Consider the following 26903-nt stretch of genomic DNA (forward strand, 5'->3'; position numbering starts at 1 on the left):
AAATCTACGCAACCAAACTAAGTAGCTGCAACAATTTATAATCATGAAAGACAGAGGTAAATATGATGGCAGAGAAAGAGAGAAGATAAACAAACCATATTTGCAAAGTGCTTGCCTTGCTTGCCATACAATAACAATAGCTAACATGTTAAGGATCCCAAAGAAGTCAAAATCTACGCAACCAAACTAAGTAGCTGCAACAATTTATAATCATGAAAGACAGAGGTAAATATGATGGCAGAGAAAGAGAGAAGATAAACAAACCATATTTGCAAAGTGCTTGCCTTGCTTGCCATACAATAACAATAGCTAACATGTTAAGGATCCCAAAGAAGTCAAAATCTACGCAACCAAACTAAGTAGCTGCAACAATTTATAATCATGAAAGACAGAGGTAAATATGATGGTAGAGAAAGAGAGAAGACAAACAAACCATATTTGCAAAGTGTTTGCCTTGCTTGCCTTATAATGGATGATTGCTGGAGAAGAGCTATAGATGCAAATCAACTGGAAAATAAAGATGGTCGAGGATATATAAAATGAAATCATATTAAAATGAATATAAGAGAAATATTGGAAAATCTAAAGATATATGAAATCGTACCAATGGAAGCTATGTAATAAATGTGCATGTGTTCCTCATCACAATCGAGCCACCAATTTGAGAAAGGCAATAATTTGAATGTTGGTGATGTATGTGTCATCAATCAACACAAAGACACATACATCACCAACATTCAAATTATTGCCTTTCTACGAGTCTTTCTAGATCGTGACCACGAAATTGGACGAGTCTTTCTGAATCGCGATCACGAAATTGGAGAGCTAACCGGACCAAGTCGCTAAGGTTGATGAATGAGTTGAACGCCTGAGATGGAGATCTTCGTTGAAGAGAGTGGAGATCAAGATCTTCACCGCATCCAACCAACTTTGATTCTCATATCCAAAACCTCCCTCCCCATCTTGTGGATTTGTGAAGATTTCAATCTTTTAACTCCTTCCTTGATATCGATTTTCTGATGATTTTGTAGGGAGATGAGTGCTCAAGATTTGTGAGAGAGAGTGTTTCACAAAGTTTCATAAGGGTGTTAGAGTTGAGGAGGGTTTCAAGAAGGGAGAGATAAGGTTTTCAGAGACACGGTGGAAATCTGAAAATTTTAGGTCGAGCGCGAATTCACTTGAGTTGCATTTTTTTTTGTTTAGCATGTTTTAAAAGAGGACGATTGTTAGTGACAAGCGTCTTCTTTTAAAAATCAACCCAAAGCTAGTAATGTATAAGATGAGATATCACAACGGTTTTGAAAAAAATCATTGTTTTTTCAAACACGACGACGGTTTTTTTGTCTTTTAAAACACAACCAACAGTTTGAAAAAACTATCGTTTTTTAAAACACAATGACAGTTTTAAGATGCACCATCGTCTATTTTGTGTCGTGGTTTAACTATTTTGTAGTAGTGATCTCCTTTTGCTGCCGTTCCTTCTTCCTCCTTTCACATCTATGGTAAGCCAACTTCAACATCTGGTTCTTGTACGTTTGATGCTTTATATGTCTTTTCATGATATAAATTGTTTCAATGAAACGTGATTGTTTTTGTGAAGATGGTAGAACCACCCATAAGGCCATGATTGGACAAAGCTACAACCCCAAAAAAAACCTTTCTATCAAAACCTTAGCGCCGCACCCTCTCTCTCAAACCCTCAGTCTTTCAAAGCAACAAGGGGGGAGGTGGTCACTACTCCTCCTTCCCTATCCCCTTATACCCCGATCAATTTCCATTTTCCATCTTCCATCTTCCTCTTCATTCCATCTCTGTTATCTTCCTTTTTTTTTACTTTTAATTTCCTAGCTCCCTTTAAATTCCTCCCTCCTTATATGGCTTCTTCAAGGACTTTATCTCCCTCTTGGATCTATCGACCCCTATGGGCTGCAGCGACTAACCCTAAACACGATTTTTCGTGTCCCCTTCAGAAGATGTGTAGAGCTCTTGCTCAGGTGCTTGCACCACCTCCTTCCATTCTTGGGTTGTTACCACCTCCTTCCTTGCTTAGGATGTTGGTTTCTTTGGCTTTGGGAAGTATTTTCCCAGGTTTGTTCTTGGTTGGTTGTTGTTTCCCTCTTGGTGCTTCAGTGGTTTCATTTTTGTAAGAGTTATTGAGTTTTGATGGTCGGTTTATGTATAGCGAGGGATTTTTCAAATTTGTAGTTTTTGTATTTGTTTTGTGCATTTGCACTTCTTTCACTCATCATTAGTCCCAGTGGCGATGTCTCAGTCTTCATGGAAGCAACGGCAGCAGTACTTTGGCGTTTGGTGGTGTTTCTGCTTTTGGTTGGCTCTGGCTTTATACCAGTTTTGTACTCTGACTTTATGTCAGTTTTAGGCTCTAGCTTTATACCATTTGTAGACTTTATGCCTATTTGAGTTTTATTTGTAGTGGCTTTATGCCATTTGTTTGGACTCATTTTTATGAATTCCACTATCTTGTAATTGACATTGCCTTTCTATCAATGAAACTTGATTCCAAACAAAAATAAAAAAAGCTACAACCCCAATTAGAATATGGGAATGTATTGGACAAATGAACCCCTCTCAAAAGATGGCAAGGCTCTACTTGCCAAATTGATGCGCCGTTTGCAATCAACTCTTCTGTGCCTTGAAGTTTCCGGCTTGTTTTTGATTGTGACCCGGAACCTAACCCACCCATTAACCATAGTTTAGAGACAATTTTTCCACTTTTCAAAGCCAAGGTCGTCCTTTTGGAATTTGGAAAATTCCTTGCTAGTCCTCTTCTTCTGTTCTGTTCTCTAAGTCAGTCAACTGCGAAATCAAAGCCGTTCGTATCAAGCAATCTTCTGTTCTTTTCAACCTCCCAAGCAATGTGGTGCTCAAAGATTGGATTTTTACTGCTACCCATCTGGTTGTTCCTCCTATTTCTCCAAAAGAATTAAGTCAATTAACCAGAAGCCCTGGTGCTCTTTCCAGTTTTCCTTTGTGGGTTTTGTGATTTGATTCTTCTGGCTCTGCAAGCTTTGATTTGTTCTACCAAATTCGAGTTGCGGCAACAGGAAGCTCGAGTTTCACTTCATGGGTTTCAATTAGATCAAGTTTTGACTGCTTCAATCTCAGGACGCACCGACTGTTTTGGAGGTTTTTGATACTTACCCTTATGCTTGTTCCCTCTGTTCTCAAATGGGTTGGTGATATTTTCTTGTTTCAGAGGATAAAGACTTCGTTTTTAGTTTCAAGTTCTGGGTTTCCTGTTTATGCATATGTGATTTCTGAACTCTGTGAAGCTATGAATGGTGTGACTGTAATTGTCATATGAAGTGTGTTTGATGCCATCTCTGCCGTTGGTTTTATTCTATGGCTAATATTAAGAAGAACCGTCTAAAAGATGAAGTGGCTTTTCGCCGTTTCTTGCCATTGGTTTCGATTACATTGTTAGGGGTTTTCCTGCTGATGTTCCTTCTGAGAATTAATTCAAATTTTGCCACACCATCTTCGGATGATTTTAGTCAGGTATTGACAAATCGTTCACATGCTAGACACATGCTTAGCCTCCCCAAGCAGACTGAATTCTCACTTCAGTTGGAAAAGAGAAATCAGATGCCTCCCAGGAACTTAGATCTATATCCAAGTCTAGACAAGGATCACATAACTATTGTTCTTTATGTACACAACCGGCCCCAATATCTCAAAGCAGCTGTTGATAGTCTGTCTCGGGTTGTAGGAATTAATGAAACTTTACTGATAGTGAGCCATGACGGATACTTTGAAGAAATGAACAAGATTGTGGAAGGCATCAGATATTGCCAGGTGAAACAGATATTTGCTCCTTACTCGCCCCACGTCTTTCCCAATAGCTTTCCAGGTGTTTCACCAACAGACTGTAAGGAGAAGGATGATGCAACAAAGAAACAATGCAAAGGGACCCCTGATCAGTATGGAAACCACCGGTCCCCGAAGATAGTGTCATTAAAACATCATTGGTGGTGGATGATGAACACGGTGTGGGACGGATTGAAGGAGACCAAGGATCACAGTGGTCATATTCTTTTCATAGAGGAGGACCACTATATTTATCCCAATGCATATCGTAACTTACAGATACTCACTGAATTGAAGCCTCAGAAATGCCCTCATTGCTATGCTGCAAATTTAGCACCTTGTGATGTGAATGCAAGAGGAGAAGGTTGGGATAGTTTGATTGCAGAGAGAATGGGGAATGTGGGTTATACATTTAACCGGACTGTGTGGAGGAAAATCCACAGAAAGACTAAAGAGTTTTGTTTGTTTGACGATTACAATTGGGACATAACAATGTGGGCAACAGTCTATCCCTCATTTGGTAATCCTGTTTTCACGCTACGAGGTCCTCGAACAAGTGCAGTACACTTTGGAAAATGTGGTTTGCACCAGGGCCAGGGGGAGGCGAGAGCATGCATCGATAACGGTATGGTAAACTTTCAATTGGAGGAGATAGATACGGTTGCAAACATCAACTCAGACTGGGAAGTGCGAGTCTTTGAGCATCAGCCAGGGTATAAGGCTGGGTTCAAGGGTTGGGGAGGTTGGGGGGACAAGAGAGACCACCAATTGTGCTTGACTTTTGCTCAGATGTATCATTCATAGACAAACATAGCTTCTTCAGCATCTTTTCATCCGCATTTTGTAACTGGTAAGATCTGGATTTCTTTTTGTTGAGTGATTGTCAATGGCAGAAGTAGTTGTATTATCTTACATAGATGTTCACATTTGTTTTTTCAACAATCCAAATATTACTCAAGAGAAATCATAATTTTTCATTCTTCTTGTGCCAATCTATTGCTATGTTGACACTTTTGAGCATCTCATAGATGCACAGGTCAAACATCTCATAGGATTTATGATTTCAAATTTCAATGGTAACTTGTCCAATATTGCAGAAAGGCTACTAACAAAACAATTTTTTTTTTTTTTTTTTTAATGGCAGAACTGATTTTGAAAAAAATGTTATGCTCGGGACTTGGGTTTAGGAAGATACAAATGTGAGAGCTAAGGATGCATGATTTGATACAAGACTAATAATTATTGATCCCTTCCAAGGGCAAGACTCTTCTTCCGTCCTTATTAGGAGCCGCGTGTCATAATCATGTGCACTTGGCATGCTTTTGGGCCATACACATGATGTGGGGATATGATTGTGACACGAGGCCATTGTCAAACATTTGTAAATTTGGAACTAGCTTGCAAAGGGATCAGCGACCAGCCCACTTTGCAAATCGTTGGAGTGCCTCACATGCATCCACATAGATTTTTGAGATTTTCCCATTTCTTTTTAGTTGAACTTGGATCAATGCAATTAAATACAATACACTACAGTACAATACAAATTCTCAGTCCCCATCTTTTTCCCCCACAATTCACCCATCATCATGATGACTGTTTCACCCTTGATGGGTTTTAATATGAACTTGGGATGAATTCGAACCTTTATAGCACGTGTGTGAGTGTTAAGGCTTCGTTTGGGATTGTTTTTTTTTGGGTTAAAAATATGCTTCACTTTAAAGTTAAGTAATTTAAGGTATTTGGTAAAAGTAAAATATCTTAATTATTTTAAAAATAGTGACATTTTGATAGTAGCTTTTAAAAGCAGGCTTTGAGTTTTTTTTTCAAAGCTGCTTTCAAAAGAAGCAGAGATGAGTCTCCAATAAATTTATTTAATTCCTAAAATACCATTATTCATTTTAAAAAATGACACTACCTCCACTTCCACATTCAATTCCATCACTTCCACACCAAATTTACCACATCCACAACCACAGTCACATCCACCACCACCACCACAACCACCACCTCCTCCACCACCTTCACATCCATCACCACCTCCACAATCAACACCATCATGCTGCCATCGCCGCCACCACCTCCACCTCCACCTCCACCTCCACCTCCACAACCGCCACTACCACAACCACCAACTCCACCTTCATCACCACCACCACCTTCACCTTTATCTCTTTCACCACCACCACTACCACCACATGATTAGCACATAACACTTTCAACATCATTTCTATTTTAGTTATTATTCACAGTTATAACAGTTTTATATTAAAATTTACTAAACAGTTTTGACACTTCTTTTTTTATTGACAGCACTTTAAAAATATAGTTTGCCAAATATGGATCTGTTCTACTTTATAGCTAATTATTTTTAAAGCATAACAAAAGCAACTTTTTTTAAAAGTGATATCAATCTCAAACTATTTTATGATAAAGTTGGAAGATAAAGTTCAAGTATAAATCTATTTTATTTTTCAGTTTAAAAAGAACATGAAGCAAATTTTGAATGAAAGTATTATCGACTGACGTGGTGATACCATATCATTCTATAATTTCTCATCTTTTTGAGTCATTGAAAATAATCTAATATTATCTAGCTGAGATGCTCACCCACTATTAGAGTTAGAGGTTGAATTGTTTTCAAATTTATACCTCATTAATAATGTATTTTTCTTACTACAAATGATCATTAAGTTTGATAACCTTGGCATACGTCTTACGCTCATAAAATTAGCTATAAATTGAGTGAGAAAGGAAATTTGTCGGTCATCCTAATTACTCTAGCAACTTAAAACTGGTTTGAGAAAAAAAAAAAAAAAAAAAAAAAAAAAGAGAAGGAATTTCTTCTACTTTGCAACAAATCCCGTGAATTAGTAGCAAAAAGAAAGCGAAATGGGCCCCATACATTTCATTGGTTGCTAATTTGACATTTCTGATTTCTGAGCTTGTGTTTACTGGAGCTACAGCGAAGTCAATATACATTTTTCTCAGTCAAAAACCCCACCTGTTACCTATATTACCTCGCCATAAGAGCACCTCCAGCGGTGCAGCCCAGCCCGAGGCGAGGGCGGGCCAAAAAAAATTTCGCGCTCCAGCGTTGCGCCCAGGCCCGGGGGTGGTGTGGGACCCACCAACTCGGGCCAGCCCAAAGTCCAAACCAGCCCCAGGTCCAAAACGAGTTTGCTGACGTCAGCGCACGCGTCACGCTGACGTGACGTCAGCGCGACGCCAGCGCCAACGGTAGGCTGCCACGTGTCGCGCTCGCTGCCTTTCGATCTGCTTCTCCTCTCAATCCAACGGCTGAGGCTTTTTTGGGTGAAAAAAATCTGAAAAAAATATGAAAAAAATTCTAAAAAATTCTAAAAAATTCTGATATTTTTTTTCTATAAATACCTATCAATACCCTTCACTTTCAACACCAATACTCTTACATTTCATTATACTTCTACTATAATTCACTCTTTTTACACAACATTTTCCTCTTTTTCATCTATCATTTTGATTTCATATTTTTTATGGCTTCTTCTATCGAAACCGGAGGGGCTTGGAGCACCATGGAAGATGTTTCCTTGTGTGAGGTTTGGCTCCAAATTTGTCATTGTCCCGTGTCCGGCAATGAGATGAAATTTTTTCATATGTGGAAAAAAATTCATGCCGAGTTTTGTGAAAAAATTCCGGGGACTACTCGTACGGAGATGGCATTATCCAGTAGGTGGAAAATTCTCAATAAAGAGTTGGGAAAATGGAGAAATGCCCTAGCAAAAGCGATGGACAACTATAGAAGTGGGCAAAATCGTACTAACGAGGTAAGTATTTTATAATTTTTCTTTTATTAAGTTTAATCTCCTAATATATATATTTTGTTAATATTGCTTGCATTTTCAATATTTTGTACATATTGCTTGCATTTTAAATATGTTGTTAATATTTTTTGCATTTTCAATATTTTGTTAATATTGCTTGCATTTTCAATATTTTGTTCATATTGCTTGCATTTTCAATATGTTGTTAATATTTCTTGCATTTTCAATATTTTGTTAATATTGCTTGTATTTTTAATATGTTGTTAATATTTCTTGCATATCCAATATTTTTTAAATATTTATTGCATTTCCATTTTTTTGATTTTATTGGATGAAATCTTATCTGAAATTTGAAATTCATCCGAAATTTGAACCCTAATTTGTATGAAATTCAACTTTTGAAATTCATCCGAAATTTGAACCCAAATTTATTTGAAATTTGAACCCAAATTTATCTGAAATTTGAATTTTGAAATTCATCCGAAATTTAAACCCAAATTTATCTTAAATTTGAATTTTGAAATTAATTCGAAATTTGAACCCAAATATTTATCTGAAATTTGAACTTTGAAATTAATCCGAAATTTGAATCCAAATATCTTATCCAAACATTTTATCTGATTATGAATAGTCTTGACACGTAGGAATCCGAAAATCTTATCTGAAAATATTACCCAAATTAATTATTTTCATTACAAAATAGGAGGAAAAAACAAAAAAATGAATAGTAATTGCCATGGCTAAAGGCAACGGGTGGAGACACAATTTACTATTTGCAAGGGCAAGCACTATTCACGTAAATAGTGCTCGCCCTAGCTCCACCCTTGCCATGGCTAAGGGCAAACTGGTGGAGTTGCTCTAAGTAACAAACAATACTTTCTTTTTCATCTCATGAAAAAACCAGAAGAAAAAGATAAATAGTGAACTTCGCCAAACATAACTAAAAAAGAACAAAAACCCATGAAACAGAAGCATCCAAAGGTCCTTGCTTTTTTTATATAAAAAAAAAAAATCTTTGTAAACCTTGTAGCTTGTTGATCCATGGGTGACTCCGGAGCCCCAGAATTCAGGTCGGTTTTCACGTGCCTGGCTGATCCATATCCTGCAAATTTTGATGGTCAGTGACACCCATGCCCCTCTCCTACCGTCTCATCTCATATGCATAAAATTCTTTTGGTTATTTATGTATTTTGTTCTTAATTTATTGAAATCTGTATGATATTGTCTTGGTTTGGGGATTTGAACTTTGTGGGCAGAGATAGGAATGTCAACTTGTGGGTATAAAGAAACAGTTTTTTCAGTTTTTTAAACTCTCTGAAGAAGTTAGAAGAATTCAAGCTGTATATAATTGATTTTTTGTGCAATGGGTGTGTGAGAAACTTGTGGATTATGCTCTGAAGTTTGATTGGTTATCTGGGTTCTGCTTTCTAAGCTTGTGTAGAAGTTTATACTGGCTAACTCACTTTGGATATGTTCTAGGAGAATCTATTTGTGGTGGCAACCATTTTCTTATGTTGGTGGCCTTTTGGTTGAGAATGGAATCACGGAGACTGTGAATGATATTTAACCTTCTTTTCTTGGTGCCGTAGTAAATGGAAAAGCGATTGCTTTTTTTACATTCAAATGGTGGTGGGTTTCTCTCTTTTCCACTTTCATGATGGTTCCTGGGTCCGGGAGATTCCAGTGACCAAGAGTAGGTAATTTAGCTTTGGTTTTGGATTTGAATTACATTTATTTTGATGCAAGTAATGATTTTTTTTTCCTTGGTTGGGAGCTCGTAGTTTGTATTTCGATTTAGGGGTGGTTGAAGTTTGGTATAATTTGTTTGATATTCACGGGTTGGGTTGATTAAACTTAGCTAGTTGGGGAAGGAAGAAAGAAAAATTGGAGAGTAAGAAGGGTCGAGAGATGTCATCTTTGTCTTTGAACAAGACGAATTGTTCTAGAAACAGCTTTACTCAATCAAAACACGGGGCTCGTGTAGTTGCGCAGACGCCCATTGATGCAAAGCTTGACATAGACTTCCAAGAATCTGAGCAGTTTTTTGATTACTCCACTTCAATTGACTGCAATGTTTCATCTTCCACTAGCAATGTCCCCTTCAGCACTGTATCTGCTTATCTTCGAAATATGCAGAGAGGAAGGCTTATTCAACCTTTTGGTTGCATAATTGCTGTGGATGAGGAAAACTTAACAGTTCTTGCGTACAGTGAAAATGCCCCAGAAATTTTGGACTTGGCCCCTCATGCTGTTCCAAATATAGAGCAGCAAGAAGCTTTGACTTTTGGAGTGGATGTGCGCACACTCTTTCGGTCCTCAGGTGCTGCTGCATTGCATAAAGCTGCCCATTTTGGGGAAGTTAATCTTCTCAATCCCATATTGCTGCATTGTACAACCTCGGGTAAGCCCTTTTACGCAATTCTGCATCGAGTTGATGTTGGCTTAGTAATTGATTTAGAACCAGTAAGTCCAGCTGATGTTCCAGTGACTGCTGCGGGGGCTTTGAAATCTTATAAGCTTGCAGCTAAAGCTATCTCAAAATTGCAATCCTTGCCAAATGGGGATATATCTTTGTTATCCGATATTATAGTTAAGGAAGTTAGTGATTTGACGGGTTATGATCGTGTAATGGTGTATAAATTTCATGAAGATGAACATGGAGAAGTTGTCGCTGAGTGCCGTAGACCTGACCTGGAACCTTATCTGGGTTTGCATTTCCCAGCCACTGATATACCACAGGCTTCTAGATTCTTATTTATGAAGAACAAGGTTAGGATGATATGCGATTGTTTGGCCCCTCCAGTTAAAGTAATTCAGGACAAGAAATTAGCTCAACCATTGAGTCTTTGTGGATCAACATTGAGATCTCCTCATGATTGTCACGCACAGTATATGGAAAATATGGGTTCCGTTGCATCTCTTGTGATGTCTGTGACAATCAACGATGATGTTGATGAGATGGAGACTGATCAGCGGAAGGGAAGAAAATTGTGGGGTTTAGTGGTTTGCCATCACACAAGCCCTAGATTTGTTCAATTTCCTTTAAGATATGCCTGTGAGTTCTTGATTCAAGTTTTTGGTTTTCAGATCAGCAAAGAATTGGAGATGGCTGCTCAGTTGAGGGAGAAACATATGTTGCAAACACAGACTGTGCTTTGTGACATGCTCTTTAGAGATTCCCCTGTAGGGATTGTTACTCAGTCGCCTAACGTAATGGATCTTGTTAAGTGTGATGGAGCTGCATTATACTACAGGAAGAAATTATGGTTGCTTGGGGTTACCCCGACAGAGGCACAAATTGGGGATCTTGCCGAATGGCTTCTCAAGTACCATGGTGGGAGCACAGGCTTAAGTACTGATAGCCTTATGGAAGCTGGCTATCCAGGCGCTTCAGCTCTTGGGGATGAAGTTTGCGGAATGGCAGCCATTAGGATTACTTCAAAAGATTTCCTTTTTTGGTTTCGGTCCCACACTGCAAAGGAAATCAAGTGGGGTGGTGCAAAACATGATCCCGCTGACAAGGATGACGGAAGAAAGATGCATCCCAGGTCATCATTCAAGGCTTTTCTGGAGGTAGTTAAGCGGCGAAGTGTACCTTGGGAAGATGTTGAAATGGATGTCATCCATTCTTTACAGCTGATACTGAGAGGATCATTGCCAGATGAGACTGTGGATAACTCCAAAGTGCTTGTAAAGGGTCCATCAGTTGATGACAGGATACAGAGAGTGGATGAACTGCGAATTGTCACAAATGAAATGGTTCGACTTATTGAGACAGCTGCAGTTCCCATTTTGGCTGTTGATGCCTCTGGTAATATAAATGGGTGGAATACAAAAGCATCCGAACTAACAGAATTGGCTGTTGAGAAAGCCATTGGTATGCCATTGGTTGATGTTGTTGGGGATGATTCAATCGAAGTGGTAAAGGACATGCTCTCATCTGCGCTACAAGGTGACACTACTATTCATCCTCTGGGTCTGGATTGTTAAACCCGTTATAACAAATTGAAACCTGTTGCTGACTGATTTGCCATGGAGTATAAGTAGACCAGAATAAGCGAAACAGACATGCTCAGAATAGTCTTTGGATGTTTGTTTACCTGACCTATACTTGGTGATAAATCATTAATTGCAATGTGGTGTTCTAATTGTTAGGAGCAGCTTTTCTGGTCTACTTTGATATTCATACATTCTTTCAGACTTTGTGAATTTTCACAAAAATCAAAGCAGATGATTTGCCCTTTTTCCTATGCTTAGGTTGTGTTTGGTTTATGGGTTGCTTCCTGACCCACAACACACCCACTCTTCTACTTGTATGACACAATTATTTGGTTGCCTAATTAACAAATCCTAGAGATATAATTGTTTGGAATTAAATAGAGATACCTCTTCTGGATTCTTTTTGTTCCCATCTCATGCATGTCAAGTAAGTGGAAATTACAGTTATGCATGTAAAGTATGAAGTTTGTAGAACAAAGGCAGATATTTTATAATTTAGAAGTGTGCTTTTCTTTTACGTTACATACATGTTAATCTTTTTCATTTCTTGGATTCCATCTCTTTTTTCTTTTCTGCATTTTTTCCTTTATTTGATTTGGTTGTATTTTTTGTTGTGTTGTTCCCTCTTCTGATGTGATTGTAAATTGGCAGGTGTGGAAAAGAAAAATGTTGAAATCAAATTGAAAACATTTGGTCGTCAAGAAAATGATAGTTTTGTAACCTTGGTGGTTAATGCATGTTGTAGCCGAGATATAAAGGAAGATGTAGTTGGGGCTTGCTTTGTAAGCCAAGATCTTACAGGAGAGAAGTTGGGTATGGACAAATATACCCGTTTGCTAGGTGATTATATTGGAATAGTGCGGAGCCCATCTGCACTGATCCCTCCTATATTTATGACTGATGAGAATTTTCGTTGCTTGGAATGGAATTATGCTATGCAAAAAGTTTCTGGTTTGAGAAGGGAGGAAGCAGTTGAGCGGATGCTCGTTGGGGAAGTTTTCACAGTAAGAAATTTTGGTTGTCGTGTTAAAGGTCATGACACATTAACCAAGCTTAGGATACTACTGAATGGGGTAATAGCAGGCCAGGATGCTTGTAAATTGTTTTTTGAGTTTTTTGACCAGCAGGGTAATTATGTTGAAGCATTACTTTCTGCTAATAAGCGAATTGATGCAGAGGGACGGATAACTGGGGTGTTGTGCTTTTTACATGTGGCTAGTCCAGAACTTAAGTATGCTATGCAGATGCAGAGAGTATCAGAGCATGCTGCAGCTGATAGCCTTAAGAAACTGGCATACATTCGTCAAGAAATCAAAAAGCCTCTAAGTGGGGTTATGTTTATCCAGAATCTAATGGGGTCTTCTGATTTAAGCGAAGAGCAGAAGCAACTACTTAAGAATAGAAGATTGTGTCAGGAACAGTTGTCCAAAATTGTTGATGACACTGATATTGAAAGTATTGAGGAATGGTATGTTCTTTTTTGCTTTATTTTTTTAACTTGAGTATTTTTCTGCATACTTGTGCACCCTATCAGTCCTCTTGTATTGTGTGTTGCATGGTGTGAACCATAATATTTTGGCAATTCTGACATTGGTCTATAAGTTTTACATTATAATTTCCTGGGCTTACTTGCAGCTACATGGAAATGAGTTCTAGTGAATTTAATCTTGGGGAAGCTGTGGAAGTTGTCATGAATCAAGTTATGATTTTGAGTCAGGAGCGGCAAGTAGAGGTCATCCATGATTCACCAGCTGCGGTGTCATCCATGATCTTGTATGGAGACAATTTGAGGCTACAACAAGTTCTCTCAGATTTTTTGACTAATGCACTCCTTTTCACCCCTGCATCTGAAGGATCATCCATTGTGCTCAGAGTAACTCCGAAGAAGGAACGTATAGGGATGAAATTGCACATTGTTCATCTTGAGTTTCGGTAATTCTCGTGTATTTTTCAATATTTCATGGCTGATATTGCTCAAATGATTAACTTCCTTCACTAACAACCTAAATGAAGAAAAAGAGAAGCTGTTTTTAACATCTGAGATGTGTCAATCTGATTGACTGCTAGACTGTTTCTGGACTGAGGAGAATGCAGTAACAATTTGTTGTTATTTCACGCAGCATGCCTTTGACTAACCTCTGAGAGTTCTCTTTTGAAGCAATGATCTCAAATAGAATGCTAAAGTCAATTGTGTTGTTAACATTGCAGTATCATTCATCCAGCACCGGGAATTCCAGAAGATTTAATTCAAGAGATGTTTCACAGCAGCCCTCGCGCCTCAAAGGAAGGTCTCGGCCTGCATATGAGCCAAAACCTGGTGAAGATCATGAACGGAACTGTACAATACCAGAGAGAAGAAGATAGATCATCCTTTATAGTACTCATTGAGTTTCCATTGGTTCACCAGATTGGCAGATGAACCCACTTGTCTATGTATATTACACACAAAGAAGCAACACTCCCCCTGCAGTTGCCTGACACTAAACTGGAGTGACATGTCCATAAATAAATGCCTATATCAGTCAGCAGTTTGGACCGACAATTGTTCAGAGGCTGGAAGATACTGATTTTTTCACTGGTTAGCTTGGTAGATTGGGGATATTAATTAGAGGTTTTAGAGTGGGTATAAATGTTGGTAGCAAAGTCAATCCCAAGATTTCTGAAGCCAATCCAGATCAAGTTCAGCAGAAGACTTCCCCAGAATCGGTCTCATTGCCATATATGTTCTTTGCTCATCTTCATTTGCATCCTTTTTCGTATCATCATTCTTTAGTAAGGTTGTCTTTGTTCTTTCTCTAGGGCTATAGACACAACATCAAGTCACAAGCTTTGTAGAGGGGCAATTTGGTGCTTGAAACTGAGTTGATTAAAGTGTATATGCTAAGCTAACCCTTTAAACAGTAAAAAAGAGATTCTTGTGCATATCATGAATTGGACTATGCAAATATAGTCTACAAAAACACACAAGATACAAAAATAATAATTTAATTTAAAAAAATGAAAACTAATACAAGAGATTCTTCCACGCAATGTTCATTTCGTGAGATTGTATTTGCCGACTTTGAATTTTGAACACAATCTAAAACCCGAAACTCGAAACTCGAAACATACCTTGTGATTTTATTAGTAGTATTTAGACACCATATACTTTATATTTCACATAAAATATTTGTTTTCAATCAATTCATAAAAATAACTTGTGTAACATGAAATTTTATATCTAGCCAAAACATAGTATTGTAAATATCTTTTTTATTTTAAGTATTGTAAATATCTTTTTTATTTTTGCAGTCAATTTATTTATGTTTGGAATAAGTTACAGAGATTCTTTGGGTTCTCTGTATTGTTTTCACCTCTTTTTTTGTGAGAGTTTTTCATCTCTCCTTTGTGAGAGCTTTTCATGTCTCATTTGTGAGAGTTTTATTTGTATTGTTATGGCTTTGTTTTTTCAAGCTTTATTTCTTTTTTCTTATTCTAAGTTTGCAATCTTAGTTGAGATGCCTATACCAGAGTTTCTTCGATCCTGTCTAATCGTTAGTGGATACACACTATATTGTCTTAATTTTGATATTAGATCGCTCCGTTATTATAATGGCCATTTTGTGACTAGTTTGTATTAGCCTTTTGTGGCTAGTGAATTTTTTGGCTGAATTATGAATGTAATCATAGAATTTCTATATAAAAAATTTAAATAAAAACAAAAAACAAAAAAAAACAAACACGCTCAAGGAGGACGATGACATGAAGCATGAAACAAAGTTAAAAAACGGCGACCTTGTTTGAAAGTCTCGACCTTTCATCAAATCGCGCGAAAAGCCATGAAGGAAAGCACAACCTTCGTCTTCACTAGACTATGGTTCGCTGCTTTCTCTTGTTCACACTCTCTCACCCTTGCAGAAGAGTCCCTCGCCGTTCGAACCATGCTTTCAGCACATTCACTGCCTCCTCCCCTGTTGTCTCAGACCCACCACCACCACACGCCTCTCTTTTCTTCAAATCTCAAAACCCAACTCGACGTCTAATCCCATTGCAAAGCTCGTTTGATCAGTACGAATCATCCCAGCCACAGCTCAAAGTCCCACCATTTCTCCCACATTTCACTGATACCAACAATGGAACATATGGGTATCTTTCTAGTCGATACCGAGACTCGCGAACCTCAAATGATGCGCAAAGCTTTCATTTGCAAATTTGCAAACATGGGTTTGCTAATGATTTGTTTTTGTGCAATACGCTTATTAATGTTTACGTCAGAATTGGTGCTTTGGTGGAAGCAGGTAAGTTGTTCGAAGAAATGCCTGAGAAGAACTCGGTTACGTGGGCTTGCTTGATTTCGGGCTATACCCAGAACGGTATGCCAAATGAAGCGTGTGCCCATTTTAAACAGATGGTGTCTGATGGTTTTTCCCCAAGTCCTTACGCTTGCGGTGGTGTTCTTCGAGCTTGCCAGGAGTCTGGTCCTTGCAAGCTTAAGTTTGGGATGCAAATTCATGGGTTGATATGTAAAACGAATCATGCTTCTGATATGGTAATGTCTAACGTGCTGATGTCAATGTATGGGAGATGTTTGGGTTCTGTTGACGATGCTTACCATGTTTTCTGCGAGATAGAGATTAAAAATTCAGTATCTTGGAATTCTATTATTTCAGTTTATTGCCAAAGAGGTGATGCAATCTCTGCTTTCAAGCTTTTCTCAAGCATGCAAAAGGACGGTTCAGCTTTCAGTTTGCAACCTAATGAGTACACATTTGGTAGCTTGATAACTGCTGCTTGTTCTTTGGCTCATGCAGGTTTGAGTTTGCTTCAGCAAATTCTGACCAGGGTCAATAAATCTGGAATTTTACAGGACCTGTATGTAGGAAGTGCTTTGGTTAGTGGATTTGCTAGGTTTGGGTTAATTGATTATGCTAGGAAGATTTTTGAGCAGATGAGTGAGAGGAATGCCATTTCAATGAATGGGTTGATGGTTGCATTGGTGAGGCAAAAGCGAGGAAAAGAAGCCACTGAAGTTTTCATGGAGATGAAGGGTTTGGTTGGAATAAACCTTGATTCGCTTGTGGTTCTTTTAAGTTCTTTTGCTGAATTTTCTGTTTTGGAAGAAGGAAAAAGAAAGGGAAGAGAGGTTCATGCATATGTAATCGGGGCTGGTTTAATTTACAGAAAGGTTGCAATAGGAAATGGGCTTATTAATATGTATGCCAAGTGTGGTGCTATTAGTGATGCTTGCTCAGTTTTCAGGCACATGGTGGACAAGGACTTAATCTCGTGGAACTCTCTGATCTCTGGTCTTGACCAGAATGAGTTTTTTGAAGATGCTGTCATGAACTTCCGTGAAATAAAGAGATCTCAGTTCATGCCTTCGAATTTCACGTTAATTAGTGCTTTGAGTTCATGTGCAAGCTTGGGTTGGATAATTCTGGGACAGCAGATACATTGTGAAGCACTTAAATTGGGACTTGATTTAGATGTTTCAGTTTCGAATGCTCTTCTTGCATTATATTCCGACACTGGGCATCTTAGTGAATGCCGGAATGTTTTCTTCTCGATGCAGGATTACGATCAAGTATCATGGAATTCCATAATCGGGGCTTTAGCTGGTTCAGAGGCATCAGTTTTAGAAGCTGTAGAATATTTCTTGGACATGATGCAATCTGGGTGGGAACTTAATAGAGTAACGTTTATGAGTATTCTTGCAGCAGTTTCATCTCTCTCACTTCCTGACCTGGGCCAGCAGATTCATGCTGTTGTCTTAAAATACAATGCTGCGGAGGACTGCGCTATTGAGAATGCACTTATTACTTGTTATGGAAAGTGTGGAGGGATAGATGACTGTGAGAAGATATTTTCTAGAATGTCTGAGAGAAGGGATGAAATAAGTTGGAATTCCATGATTTCTGGATACATACACAATGAGTTCTTGCCCAAGGCCATGGATTTGGTCTGGTTTATGATGCAAAGGGGTCAGAGATTAGACTCTTTTACCTTTGCTACTGTTCTCAGTGCTTGTGCCTCAGTTGCAACATTAGAACGTGGAATGGAAGTTCATGCGTGTGGGATAAGAGCTTGTTTGGAATCTGATGTTGTAGTTGGGAGTGCAATTGTTGACATGTACTCAAAATGTGGAAGGATTGATTATGCTTCAAGGTTCTTTGAGTTGATGCCAGTGAGGAATGCATATTCCTGGAATTCATTGATATCAGGGTATGCTCGCAATGGTCAAGGACACGAAGCTCTGAGTCTTTTCTCGCAAATGAAGCTACAAGGTCAGCTGCCAGATCATGTTACCTTTGTTGGGGTCTTGTCAGCTTGTAGTCATGCAGGGCTGGTGGATGAAGGGTTTCAGCATTTCAAATCCATGACTAAAGTACATGGACTGGCTCCTAGGATGGAGCACTTTTCATGTATGGTTGATCTTCTTGGCAGGGCAGGCAAACTTAATATGATAGAGGACTTCATCAACAAAATGCCAATGATGCCTAATGTTCTCATTTGGAGGACAGTTTTAGGGGCATGTTGCCGAGCTAATGGCCGTAACACAGAGCTAGGTAGGAGGGTGGCTGAAATGCTATTGGAGTTGGAACCCCAAAACGCTACAAACTATGTGCTTCTTGCTAACATGTATGCTGCTGGAGGAAAGTGGGACGATGTGGCAAAAGCTCGGATGGCAATGAGGAAGGCAACAGCGAAGAAGGAAGCTGGGTGTAGTTGGGTCACCATGAAGGATGGTGTTCATGTTTTTGTAGCTGGAGACAAATCACACCCAGAGAAAGATTTGATATACGAAAAACTGAAGGAACTCAACAGGAAAATGAGGGAGGCTGGATACGTGCCTGAAACAAAATTCGCACTCTATGATCTTGAACTGGAGAATAAGGAAGAACTCCTGAGCTATCACAGTGAGAAGCTTGCAGTTGCATATGTTCTTACTCGCCCGTCACAGTTGCCTATAAGGATTATGAAAAATCTCCGTGTTTGCGGCGACTGCCACTCTGCTTTCAAATACATATCGAAGATTGTTGGTAGGCAAATAGTATTGCGAGATTCAAGCAGGTTTCATCATTTTGCAGATGGCAAGTGTTCTTGTGGGGATTACTGGTAGCTGACTTGTTAGTACTTAGTGCTAACGGAGACTTTGAGCATGGTTCACAGTTTGAGATTTTCATGAGTGTGGCAAGTGATTTTATCAACTAAGCAAGCTGACACTTCAATAGTAGCTTAAATTTCGTATTGTTGTACAGTAATTTATTATTTTGGGTTAACGCATCTGTATCAATCAAATTTTGTCTAATTTAGGGAAATGTGCCCAAGAATTTATGGGAGGCTGCTATTTTGCGGCATAGCTTTCAACAGTCGTGTACTCAGCAGGGAAAATTGAAGGTCTACCTGTCCATTGTGAGCTGAGAAACTGATACATTGGGAAGTAATCACTGATACAAAATTTCTCTATCCACGATGGATTTTGTAACATATTGTTGATGTATCAATAACATGTGGTACATTTTGTTTTTGAGATGTTATCGATAATGGTATCGACACTTTATTGATACCGTACGAACGTACCCTTCTTTAATAAAAAAACAAACGTTGTCTTCTCCGCATGCACTTTCGCGCTTGCGAGAGAGTTTTTTTTTTTTTTTTTTAAATTTATTTTAGAATTAAAAAAGATAATGGGTAGTTGTGTTCCGTAAAAATAGAATCTATTATCTGATTTTTCTTTTAGTTTTAATTTTTTTAAATATGAAAAAGTGTGAATTTGCCATATTATCCTCATTTAATTAATAATTTCAATTCTTAGTTTTTACGTTAACTAAAGGCATTTTCTGGTATTTTGAATGTTTTACCATTCTCTGCTTTTTGCTTTATATATATGGATATAAATTAATATGTATCTCTTTTCCAACTTGTTAATTTTCTTAATAATTTTTTTTAAACTCTAATTGGCAGTATAATTTTAGTTGGCTTTTGGTGTGTGGACCTGTAATGTCAGAAACTGAATCAAGTTTTTCCATCTTATTTATGGGCCCACAACTAACATGCCTATTCTGACTTGGCCATAACCCATTACTCCAGTTGGGCCTCCATTGACTTGTTCTATAATATTATCTTAAATTTACTAAAAATAACTGAAATTCCTTTGCAGAGAGAGACGATGAAGAACCCAAAGCGCGAAGAAGAGAAACACGAAGGGTTTATATTTTCGCTCGCATTTCTTTATCGGGTGTGTAATTTCTTTCTGAATTGATTAGTCCCTCTGTAAAGTTCAAACCTTTACGTCTTCACTTCCACTCTAAGTTTCGGGTTTTTTTCAACTGAATATTATAATTGTTCATCTTATTGAACTTCCCGCTGCAGCTGCTCTGTAACACCACATTGTCTTGCTCAGAATAATTTGAACCATTTGAGGGCCACTTTTACTGGTAAGTTTCTTTTTTCTAATAACCATGTATAGTTTTGAGCTTTTTCTCTTTCTGAAAGATCAAATTTTTAGGGGTATAAAACAATTTGAATTCATGCTTGTTGCTGGGTTTCTTTTATTTTCACATTTCCTTCCTAAATTGTGGCCCATGACATGTCTCTTTTGTGGAGTAGTTATCCATTTTTAGTCCATGACAAATTTTTTTTTTTCTTCATTGATTTAGCTTTCACTATCTTCAGCTAAACTATATATTTTGATCATTCCCTCTTGTTTTCCAACTTTATATTGGAGTTTAAGGAACTATTTCACCTTTCCTCTTTTATTTTTTCTTTGCTTTTTTCGAACTTGAACTGCGTGATGCATTATGCATTATAAGGACATATGCCTCTTTTTTTTCTTGTATATGACAGTCTGAATTGCAACAAATATTTGATTAAAAGTTTTTTTTTTCTTTCGCTGTTTGTTTGGCTGAAGGCTACATAAGCTGGAAACTTCTTGTGTTTCCTAAAAAATGGCAATGAAGCCATCAAATAACATCTGGATTCGACGCCAACAGTGCCCGTGCGGAGATTGGAAGTGTTACATTCAGTATGAAGGAGATGATCTGGGCTCAGTAAGTTCTCAGCATGTAAAGAGTGAGACAACTCCATCTTCGTCATCATCAGAAGCTGTCTTCACTCCTTATGTTGGTCAAATATTCAAAACTGATGATGATGCTTTTGAATACTACAGCAATTTTGCCCGGAAGAATGGGTTTTCAATTAGAAAAGCACGCTCAACCGAAAGCCAAAACTTAGGGATATATAGACGAGATTTTGTTTGTTATCGGTCAGGATTTAATCAACCAAGAAAAAAGGCCAACGTGGAGCATCCCAGGGAGAGAAAATCAGTACGATGCGGATGCGATGCAAAGTTGTATTTGACAAAGGAAATTGTTGATGGTGTTATGCAATGGTATGTTTCACAGTTTAGTAACGTTCATAACCATGAGTTATTGGAAGATGACCAAGTGCGCCTACTTCCTGCATATCGTAAAATACAAGAGGTTGATCAAGAACGGATTCTTTTACTGTCCAAAGCTGGGTTTCCTGTAAACCGGATAGTCAAGGTGTTGGAGCTAGAAAAGGGAGTTCAACCTGGACAGTTGCCCTTCATAGAGAAAGATGTTAGGAATTTTGTTCGGACTTGTAAAAAGACTGTTCAAGAAAATGATGCTTTGCTCAATGAGAAAAGAGAGAACGATATGCTAGAACTTCTTGAGGCCTGCAAGGCTATGACTGGGAGGGATCCAGATTTTGTCTATGATTATACTATAGATGAAAATGAAAAGGTTGAAAATATTGCATGGTCATTTGGTGACTCCATTCGTGCATATACTATTTTTGGTGATGTAGTTGCTTTTGACACTTCATATCGCTCTGTCACTTATGGATTGCTCCTTGGAGTGTGGTTTGGTATTGATAATCATGGCAAGGCAATTTTCTTAGGGTGTGTGCTACTACAAGATGAAAGCTCTCATTCATTTGCTTGGGCTTTACAGGTTTGTGGATGTAAATTCTTGTGATCAGTCCTCATCAGTCTTCTTGTATTTCCTTATGATTTTCTTCTTTTGAACAGGCTTTTATGCGATTTATGAGAGGGAGGCATCCACAGACTGTTCTTACAGATATAGACTCAGGGCTCAGAGATGCTATAGCAAGGGAATTGCCAAATACAAAACATGTTCTATGTATATGGCATATTTTATCCAAAATATCCAGTTGGTTCTCTTTGCCCCTTGGATCACAGTATGAAAATTTTAAAACTGAGTTTGATATGTTGTCTCAACTGGAGAGTGTTGAAGATTTTGAACATCAATGGAATATTTTGGTTGCTCGGTTTGGCCTTGTATCCGATAAGCATATAGCTCTGTTGCATTCATATCGAGCATCCTGGACATTTTCTTACATTAGAAGTTACTTTCTCGCTCGTACACTGACAGCTGAGTTTTCGCTGTCTTTGGAGTCATTCTTGAAAAGAATATTGAATGGACAGACATGTCTGCAAGTATTCTTTGAGCAGGTAATTTATTCAATCTTTCTGTGCATGTATGTTCTTCAAATTTGGATAACTGCATCATTACGTTCTGTTTTGGTAATTTGAAGGTTAGTATTGCTGCCAACTTAGAGAATCAGACCAGAGAAGGGATGCAATATATACATGTCAAGACTGGCATGCCTCTTGAAGAACATGCACGGAATATTCTTACACCTTATGCTTTCAATGTCTTACAACGCGAAATTGTTCTGTCTGTGCAATATGCAACAACAGAAATGGCAAATGGATCGTATCTTGTGCGACACTACAAGAAATTGGAGGGAGAATGTCTTGTCATTTGGATGCCAGATGATGAGCAAATTCACTGTTCTTGTAAGGAATTTGAGCATTCTGGGATTTTATGCAGGCATTCTCTTCGCGTACTTGTAGTGAAGAACTACTTTCAACTCCCTGAAAAATATTTTCTGCTCCGTTGGCGGGTAGAAAGTTCATTGGTTTCTGTGGATGATCAAAATGCTCAAATCAGCAGCGACGATTGTGCTCAGGCCTTCCAGAGTCTTACTGCTAGTTTATTGACAGAGTCCTTAATCTCCAAGGACAGATTCAATTATGTCCATAACGAACTTACGAGTCTTCTTGAGCATGTTAGAAATATGCCAGTAATCGACGAATATGCTGCAAATGCAGCAGCTAATAACATCAGTGAATCGTAGTCGGCTTGGTTTAGCAGTTAATATAGATGCTGCACTGTGACCTTTATTCAAAAGATTCAGAATCTCTGGAAGATGAAATGAGGTGCTGTGGAAGGCATTAAATTGTAGTCATTAACATTAATAAGCTCACACTCTGGAATAGTTGCAGACGAGTGAAAAAGAAACAGCAATACAAATAGTTTATCAACCCTAGCAAGCCAGCTCAGATTGCCTGGATGGGTGTCATTCTTTCATTGTATTTACTTCAAGTTTCAGGAAATGTTGGAATGAGGTAAGCGGAAGCTGGTCACTTTCAGTGTAAAATGTAAGTTTGCAGTCTATTCAAGTCCCCTTAACAATGTAAATTTGGACAAATGGTGTTTGGAAACTGACCTCAATTTAGTGTTAAGTTATCCTAATTTCCTCATAATCTTGATGATGCAGTTGTATTGAAATGATTATGCAAAATGCTTGTTCCTTGTAAAATATCATTCAATTATTACAGCTCAAAATTCAACTGGTTCCATCAAAAATCTGAAACACCCCACTGACCACGGCATGAAGAAAGAGTTTCTAATCACTTATTGTAGAGTGTGTGTGGGGTCACTGGCAAATGACCACCATGTCCCTGTTTCTGTAGGTCCTTCACATAAAATTCAATGTCCTTCGTTGCCACAAACAGCACTCATCAAGATTCCAAACGACAGAGCAGAACTTTCACCTAGACTTTTCAATGGACTGGACTACCATGTCAACTGAACGTTTGAATTTCCCTGGCTTTAATTTTGTTCACCGCACAAGAAAACGTCTGATTGGGGTTGGTCTCCCACTCTACTTGTCTGTTTAATTGCAATGTTTGTGAGTGTTCTGGCTCCAAGGAACCAGTCAAAGAGCAAGTCAGTTTCAATCTCATTATGTTTTGTCCTTTATCCTTTTTGTTCCATTCCTAATTTCTTCCCATAGTTTTATCTTGTATTTTCAATTTGGAAAAGGAAAGTGTGAGTTGTACCACTAGAGCTATAAACCTCTCGTAGTGCTTGTAAGAGGAAAATTGATTGTGTTTGACGGTAATACCACGCATACATATACAGTATCCTAAGGAATAAGGCAATTCTGATGACATTGATAAATTGCTGGTGAATGGTGATGCATACTTAGGTGGTGGTGCAGTTTGTGTCTGCTTCTTGTCACTTATGTGCTCATTAATGAGAATGTCGTGCATCTCATCAAGCCTTAATTATGCTCACTAAGATGTGAAGATCTTTAAGTTTTGTCGGATGGTCACTTTGTGCCTGCTAAAACACCGCCAGGAAGTATAGAAAATTGGCACACCTTCTCCTAATCCTGGACATAATTGGACAGCTCATCATGTGGGTGAACATGCACTAAAGTAAAGTCCATAGAGATTGTAGGATCAAGGCTTGGAGAGAGAGACATGATTCCCCTTTTAAATTGGAATATGGATTCATAGCTATTGCTGGACTTCGCATATATTTATGTTGTTAAGATTGTGGATCTGGACGATACATTTTAACAAAATCACTATAATTAATGTATATAAGCGTATTTTTGATAGTATGACAAGAGAACATGTTTCATGAATCTTATTATTTTATTACAATGTCCATATAAACCATAAATTGATTAGATCCGAACAATAAATTGTCCAACAATACAACATATATTCATTTTATTATAAACATTGTTGACTGGTAGCAGCATGTCTATGTCTTGTATTATGATCCGACAAATTTGAGCTCTCCCCTGAATTAGAATGTTTGTTAGAACAATTGTCTTTTTCTGAAAGACCTGGAAGAAATGAGTCAAGTGATCAATTGCCCGGTATCTTCTTAAAAGGTGGATAAACATAAGCAAAAAGAAGAATCAAAGATATATATCTAATAAAAACAAACAGTACAAGGAAAAAGGTGAATTCATGGATGTCATTGATTCATATTTTTATTTTATTTGGGTTTTTAAATGCACCTTTTGCCCTGTCCTTGCACGTAATTGGAGGAGTTGTCTTACCGACTCATGGCTTTTGTGGCAACTTGCGACGTGGAATTGTACTGGGATATGAATATATCTCAAGTCATTTTCAACCGTTTATTTAATGGTAGGACTTGATGATATGCTTCCCAATTTGATTTGCTTACACACAATCAGATCAACCATTTATATTATTACGAGCTGCGATGAGTAAATATGGTACAAATATCGGCGTAAGATGTGCATCATCTTTGTAATTCATTCAATCCACATTAAGGTTTTAATTTACAATTTCAAGTCTCTGATTTCAGAAAAAAGTTGTATCATTGATTATTGATATGAAGGTAAAGAGCTGGGATGGTATTTTACACAACATGGAAATCAGAAGGAATAAGAAACCAAAAATCTCAAAGTTACAGTCACAGAGTAGTCTTTTTTAATTGAAAAACTAGCTTGTTAGTTCTTTGCTCACTGACTGATCAAATCAAAACATGATTGCCTGTTGGACTTCAAGTTTAATTCCTTCCTTCATTCTTCTGATAAAATCATCACATTTCTTGTTCAACTCCTCTCTACTCAGCAACTCAATTCCTTCTTCTTCATATGCTTCATGATCTTCAACCATAATTAAGCTGTTTCTGCAGCCTTCCTCTTCTTCATCTTGTGTAATCAAAACCCTTTTATCTTCTGCTTCTGCTTCTTCTTCTACTGTGATAAAGATTTCATCATCTTCTCCTTCTTGCTCTTGTTCAACTTCCACATTGACAACTTCTTCCTTTGCTTTTGGTGCCTTTGTCTCTGCCAATTCGACAACTCTTTGCCGGTTTTCGCTGTTCTTCGGAGCAAGTTCATCATTGTTAAGATTAGTACTTCCCGGTGGAGAATTTCCAATAAGACCAGAATTCTTGACAATAAACACCAGAAGTCCATTGCAGAGCAAGAACATGTAGTTCTTATCAAAGCTGTAGCTGAACAGTTTCACAGAAGCTGCAGATGTGAAGGCATTGAAGGAATGAAGAAGGAAAGAAACCAAGGAAGAGTAGGACAATAAAATTGACAAGACTGAGACAGAGAGCAAAAGTTTGATGACTTTGCTTTGGTTATGGGATTGGCTGAAATTGAACTGGCTTGCAGCTTGGATGCTTGAAACCTTGATATAATCCATTGTGGTTTCTTCTTTGAGGGATAAAATCTGAGAGATTTTTTGAAGGGTTTTCTTTTTCTCAGAGGCTTAGTGAGGCTGGCTTACTCTTTTGCAATATGCCAAAGGAAATGAAACTGGAGGGTGCTTTATATAAGTTTTAGAGTTGTGAGTATAATAATCTGGTGTGAACTGATACACTTCACAGAAATAGACCACCCCAATTCAGTCAGCTACCTCAATAATATCTCTTTTTGATGACTAAGACTTGAATCAGTGGTCTTTCAAGAAAAATCAAAAAAGAAATTTATGGTTGGTTCCTTTAGCTGTCTTATTATTACCATTACTTACCTCTTCAAGGCCAGTTTAGCTTTATCTTTGAATTTTTACTGTAGATGATCCATCTTTTTAGGCAGTAGCTTTCTCTTTTTGATGTTTATACCAATAAAAAGTTCAATGAAAGTTCATTGTTTTTTCCTCTACATGAAGTAAGCACTTTAACAGAAAGATGGTTGGATTTAAAGGGTTCATTTTGAGGATGGTAGGTTGAATTTTGAGCTGGTTCAGGGTAGCAGATCTTGAAGTTTGGCATTTGGGTTGGTAGGCATGGAATGAAAGTAACTAATTCATCTCAGTTATTCTCAGTGGTAACAAAATCTGAAAACCATTCCAAACATTTCAGCAAATGCTCAGGTTCTAGATTGGTCAATTAGGGCAATGTTAGGGTAAGATTAGTCCCTTAATCATTTTTTTCTTAGCTGGTGATGACTTGATAATCCCGTGTCAACTTTTTGTTTAAGAATTGACTAAGATGTTAAGGTTGACCCCTGGTCAATCGGTCTACCAATTAGACAAAAAAATTGGTTTGTGTTTATCTTTTTGAAATTAAAAATTTGGGGTTAAAACAAAAATACGTACTGGAGCCTGGCAGTAGTTGAATTTAACGCGTAAAATACCATGTCAATACGTGTGGAGAAGTGTTGAATAAATCAATGTGTTCA

The 26903-nt window shown here is 37.9% G+C and overlaps 5 protein-coding genes across 9 annotated transcripts; 4 read left to right on the forward strand and 1 right to left on the reverse strand.

Annotated features, from left to right (window-relative positions):
• Positions 1–2621: 2621 nt before the first annotated feature.
• Positions 2622–5412, forward strand: LOC117623106 (alpha-1,6-mannosyl-glycoprotein 2-beta-N-acetylglucosaminyltransferase). Of its 2 annotated transcripts, none has more exons than XM_034353961.1 (2): positions 2622–4678; positions 4973–5412. In XM_034353961.1, the coding sequence occupies exon 1, from the start codon at positions 3364–3366 to the stop codon at positions 4630–4632; it is 1269 nt and encodes a 422-aa protein (XP_034209852.1). In that variant the 5' UTR covers positions 2622–3363; the 3' UTR covers positions 4633–4678; positions 4973–5412. The 2 variants fall into 2 exon arrangements, with proteins under 2 accessions (XP_034209852.1, XP_034209853.1); XM_034353962.1 differs by lacking the exon at positions 4973–5412 and having other exon boundaries at positions 2623–3147; positions 3218–4820.
• Positions 5413–8630: 3218 nt separating this feature from the next.
• On the forward strand, positions 8631–14551 carry LOC117622178 (phytochrome C). Of its 3 annotated transcripts, none has more exons than XM_034352764.1 (6): positions 8631–8745; positions 9108–9325; positions 9427–11580; positions 12279–13095; positions 13263–13559; positions 13836–14551. In XM_034352764.1, exons 3-6 carry the CDS (start codon positions 9537–9539, stop codon positions 14044–14046), a joined length of 3369 nt encoding a protein of 1122 aa, XP_034208655.1. In that variant the 5' UTR covers positions 8631–8745; positions 9108–9325; positions 9427–9536; the 3' UTR covers positions 14047–14551. The 3 variants fall into 3 exon arrangements, with proteins under 3 accessions (XP_034208655.1, XP_034208656.1, XP_034208654.1); XM_034352765.1 differs by having other exon boundaries at positions 9108–9321; XM_034352763.1 differs by having other exon boundaries at positions 9108–11580.
• Positions 14552–15353: 802 nt separating this feature from the next.
• Positions 15354–19132, forward strand: LOC117620671 (putative pentatricopeptide repeat-containing protein At5g09950). Its single transcript, XM_034350808.1, has one exon. The coding sequence runs from the start codon at positions 15481–15483 to the stop codon at positions 18724–18726; it is 3246 nt and encodes a 1081-aa protein (XP_034206699.1). The 5' UTR covers positions 15354–15480; the 3' UTR covers positions 18727–19132.
• Positions 19133–19762: 630 nt separating this feature from the next.
• LOC117620656 (putative protein FAR1-RELATED SEQUENCE 10) lies at positions 19763–23703 on the forward strand. Of its 2 annotated transcripts, XR_004584829.1 has the most exons (6): positions 19763–19845; positions 19980–20044; positions 20518–21583; positions 21661–22104; positions 22188–23064; positions 23413–23703. XR_004584829.1 is itself a non-coding variant. In XM_034350797.1 (5 exons), the coding sequence occupies exons 3-5, from the start codon at positions 20555–20557 to the stop codon at positions 22791–22793; spliced, it is 2079 nt and encodes a 692-aa protein (XP_034206688.1). In that variant the 5' UTR covers positions 19763–19845; positions 19980–20044; positions 20518–20554; the 3' UTR covers positions 22794–23202. The 2 variants fall into 2 exon arrangements, 1 of the variants encoding a protein (XP_034206688.1); XM_034350797.1 differs by lacking the exon at positions 23413–23703 and having other exon boundaries at positions 22188–23202.
• Positions 23704–25066: 1363 nt separating this feature from the next.
• LOC117622246 lies at positions 25067–26079 on the reverse strand. The gene has a single exon (XM_034352850.1). The coding sequence runs from the start codon at positions 25924–25926 to the stop codon at positions 25246–25248; it is 681 nt and encodes a 226-aa protein (XP_034208741.1). The 5' UTR covers positions 25927–26079; the 3' UTR covers positions 25067–25245.
• Between the last annotated feature and the right edge of the window lie 824 nt (positions 26080–26903).

Source organism: Prunus dulcis, chromosome 3 (assembly GCF_902201215.1).
Source record: "Prunus dulcis chromosome 3, ALMONDv2, whole genome shotgun sequence".
NCBI classification, from domain to species: Eukaryota; Viridiplantae; Streptophyta; class Magnoliopsida; order Rosales; family Rosaceae; genus Prunus; species Prunus dulcis.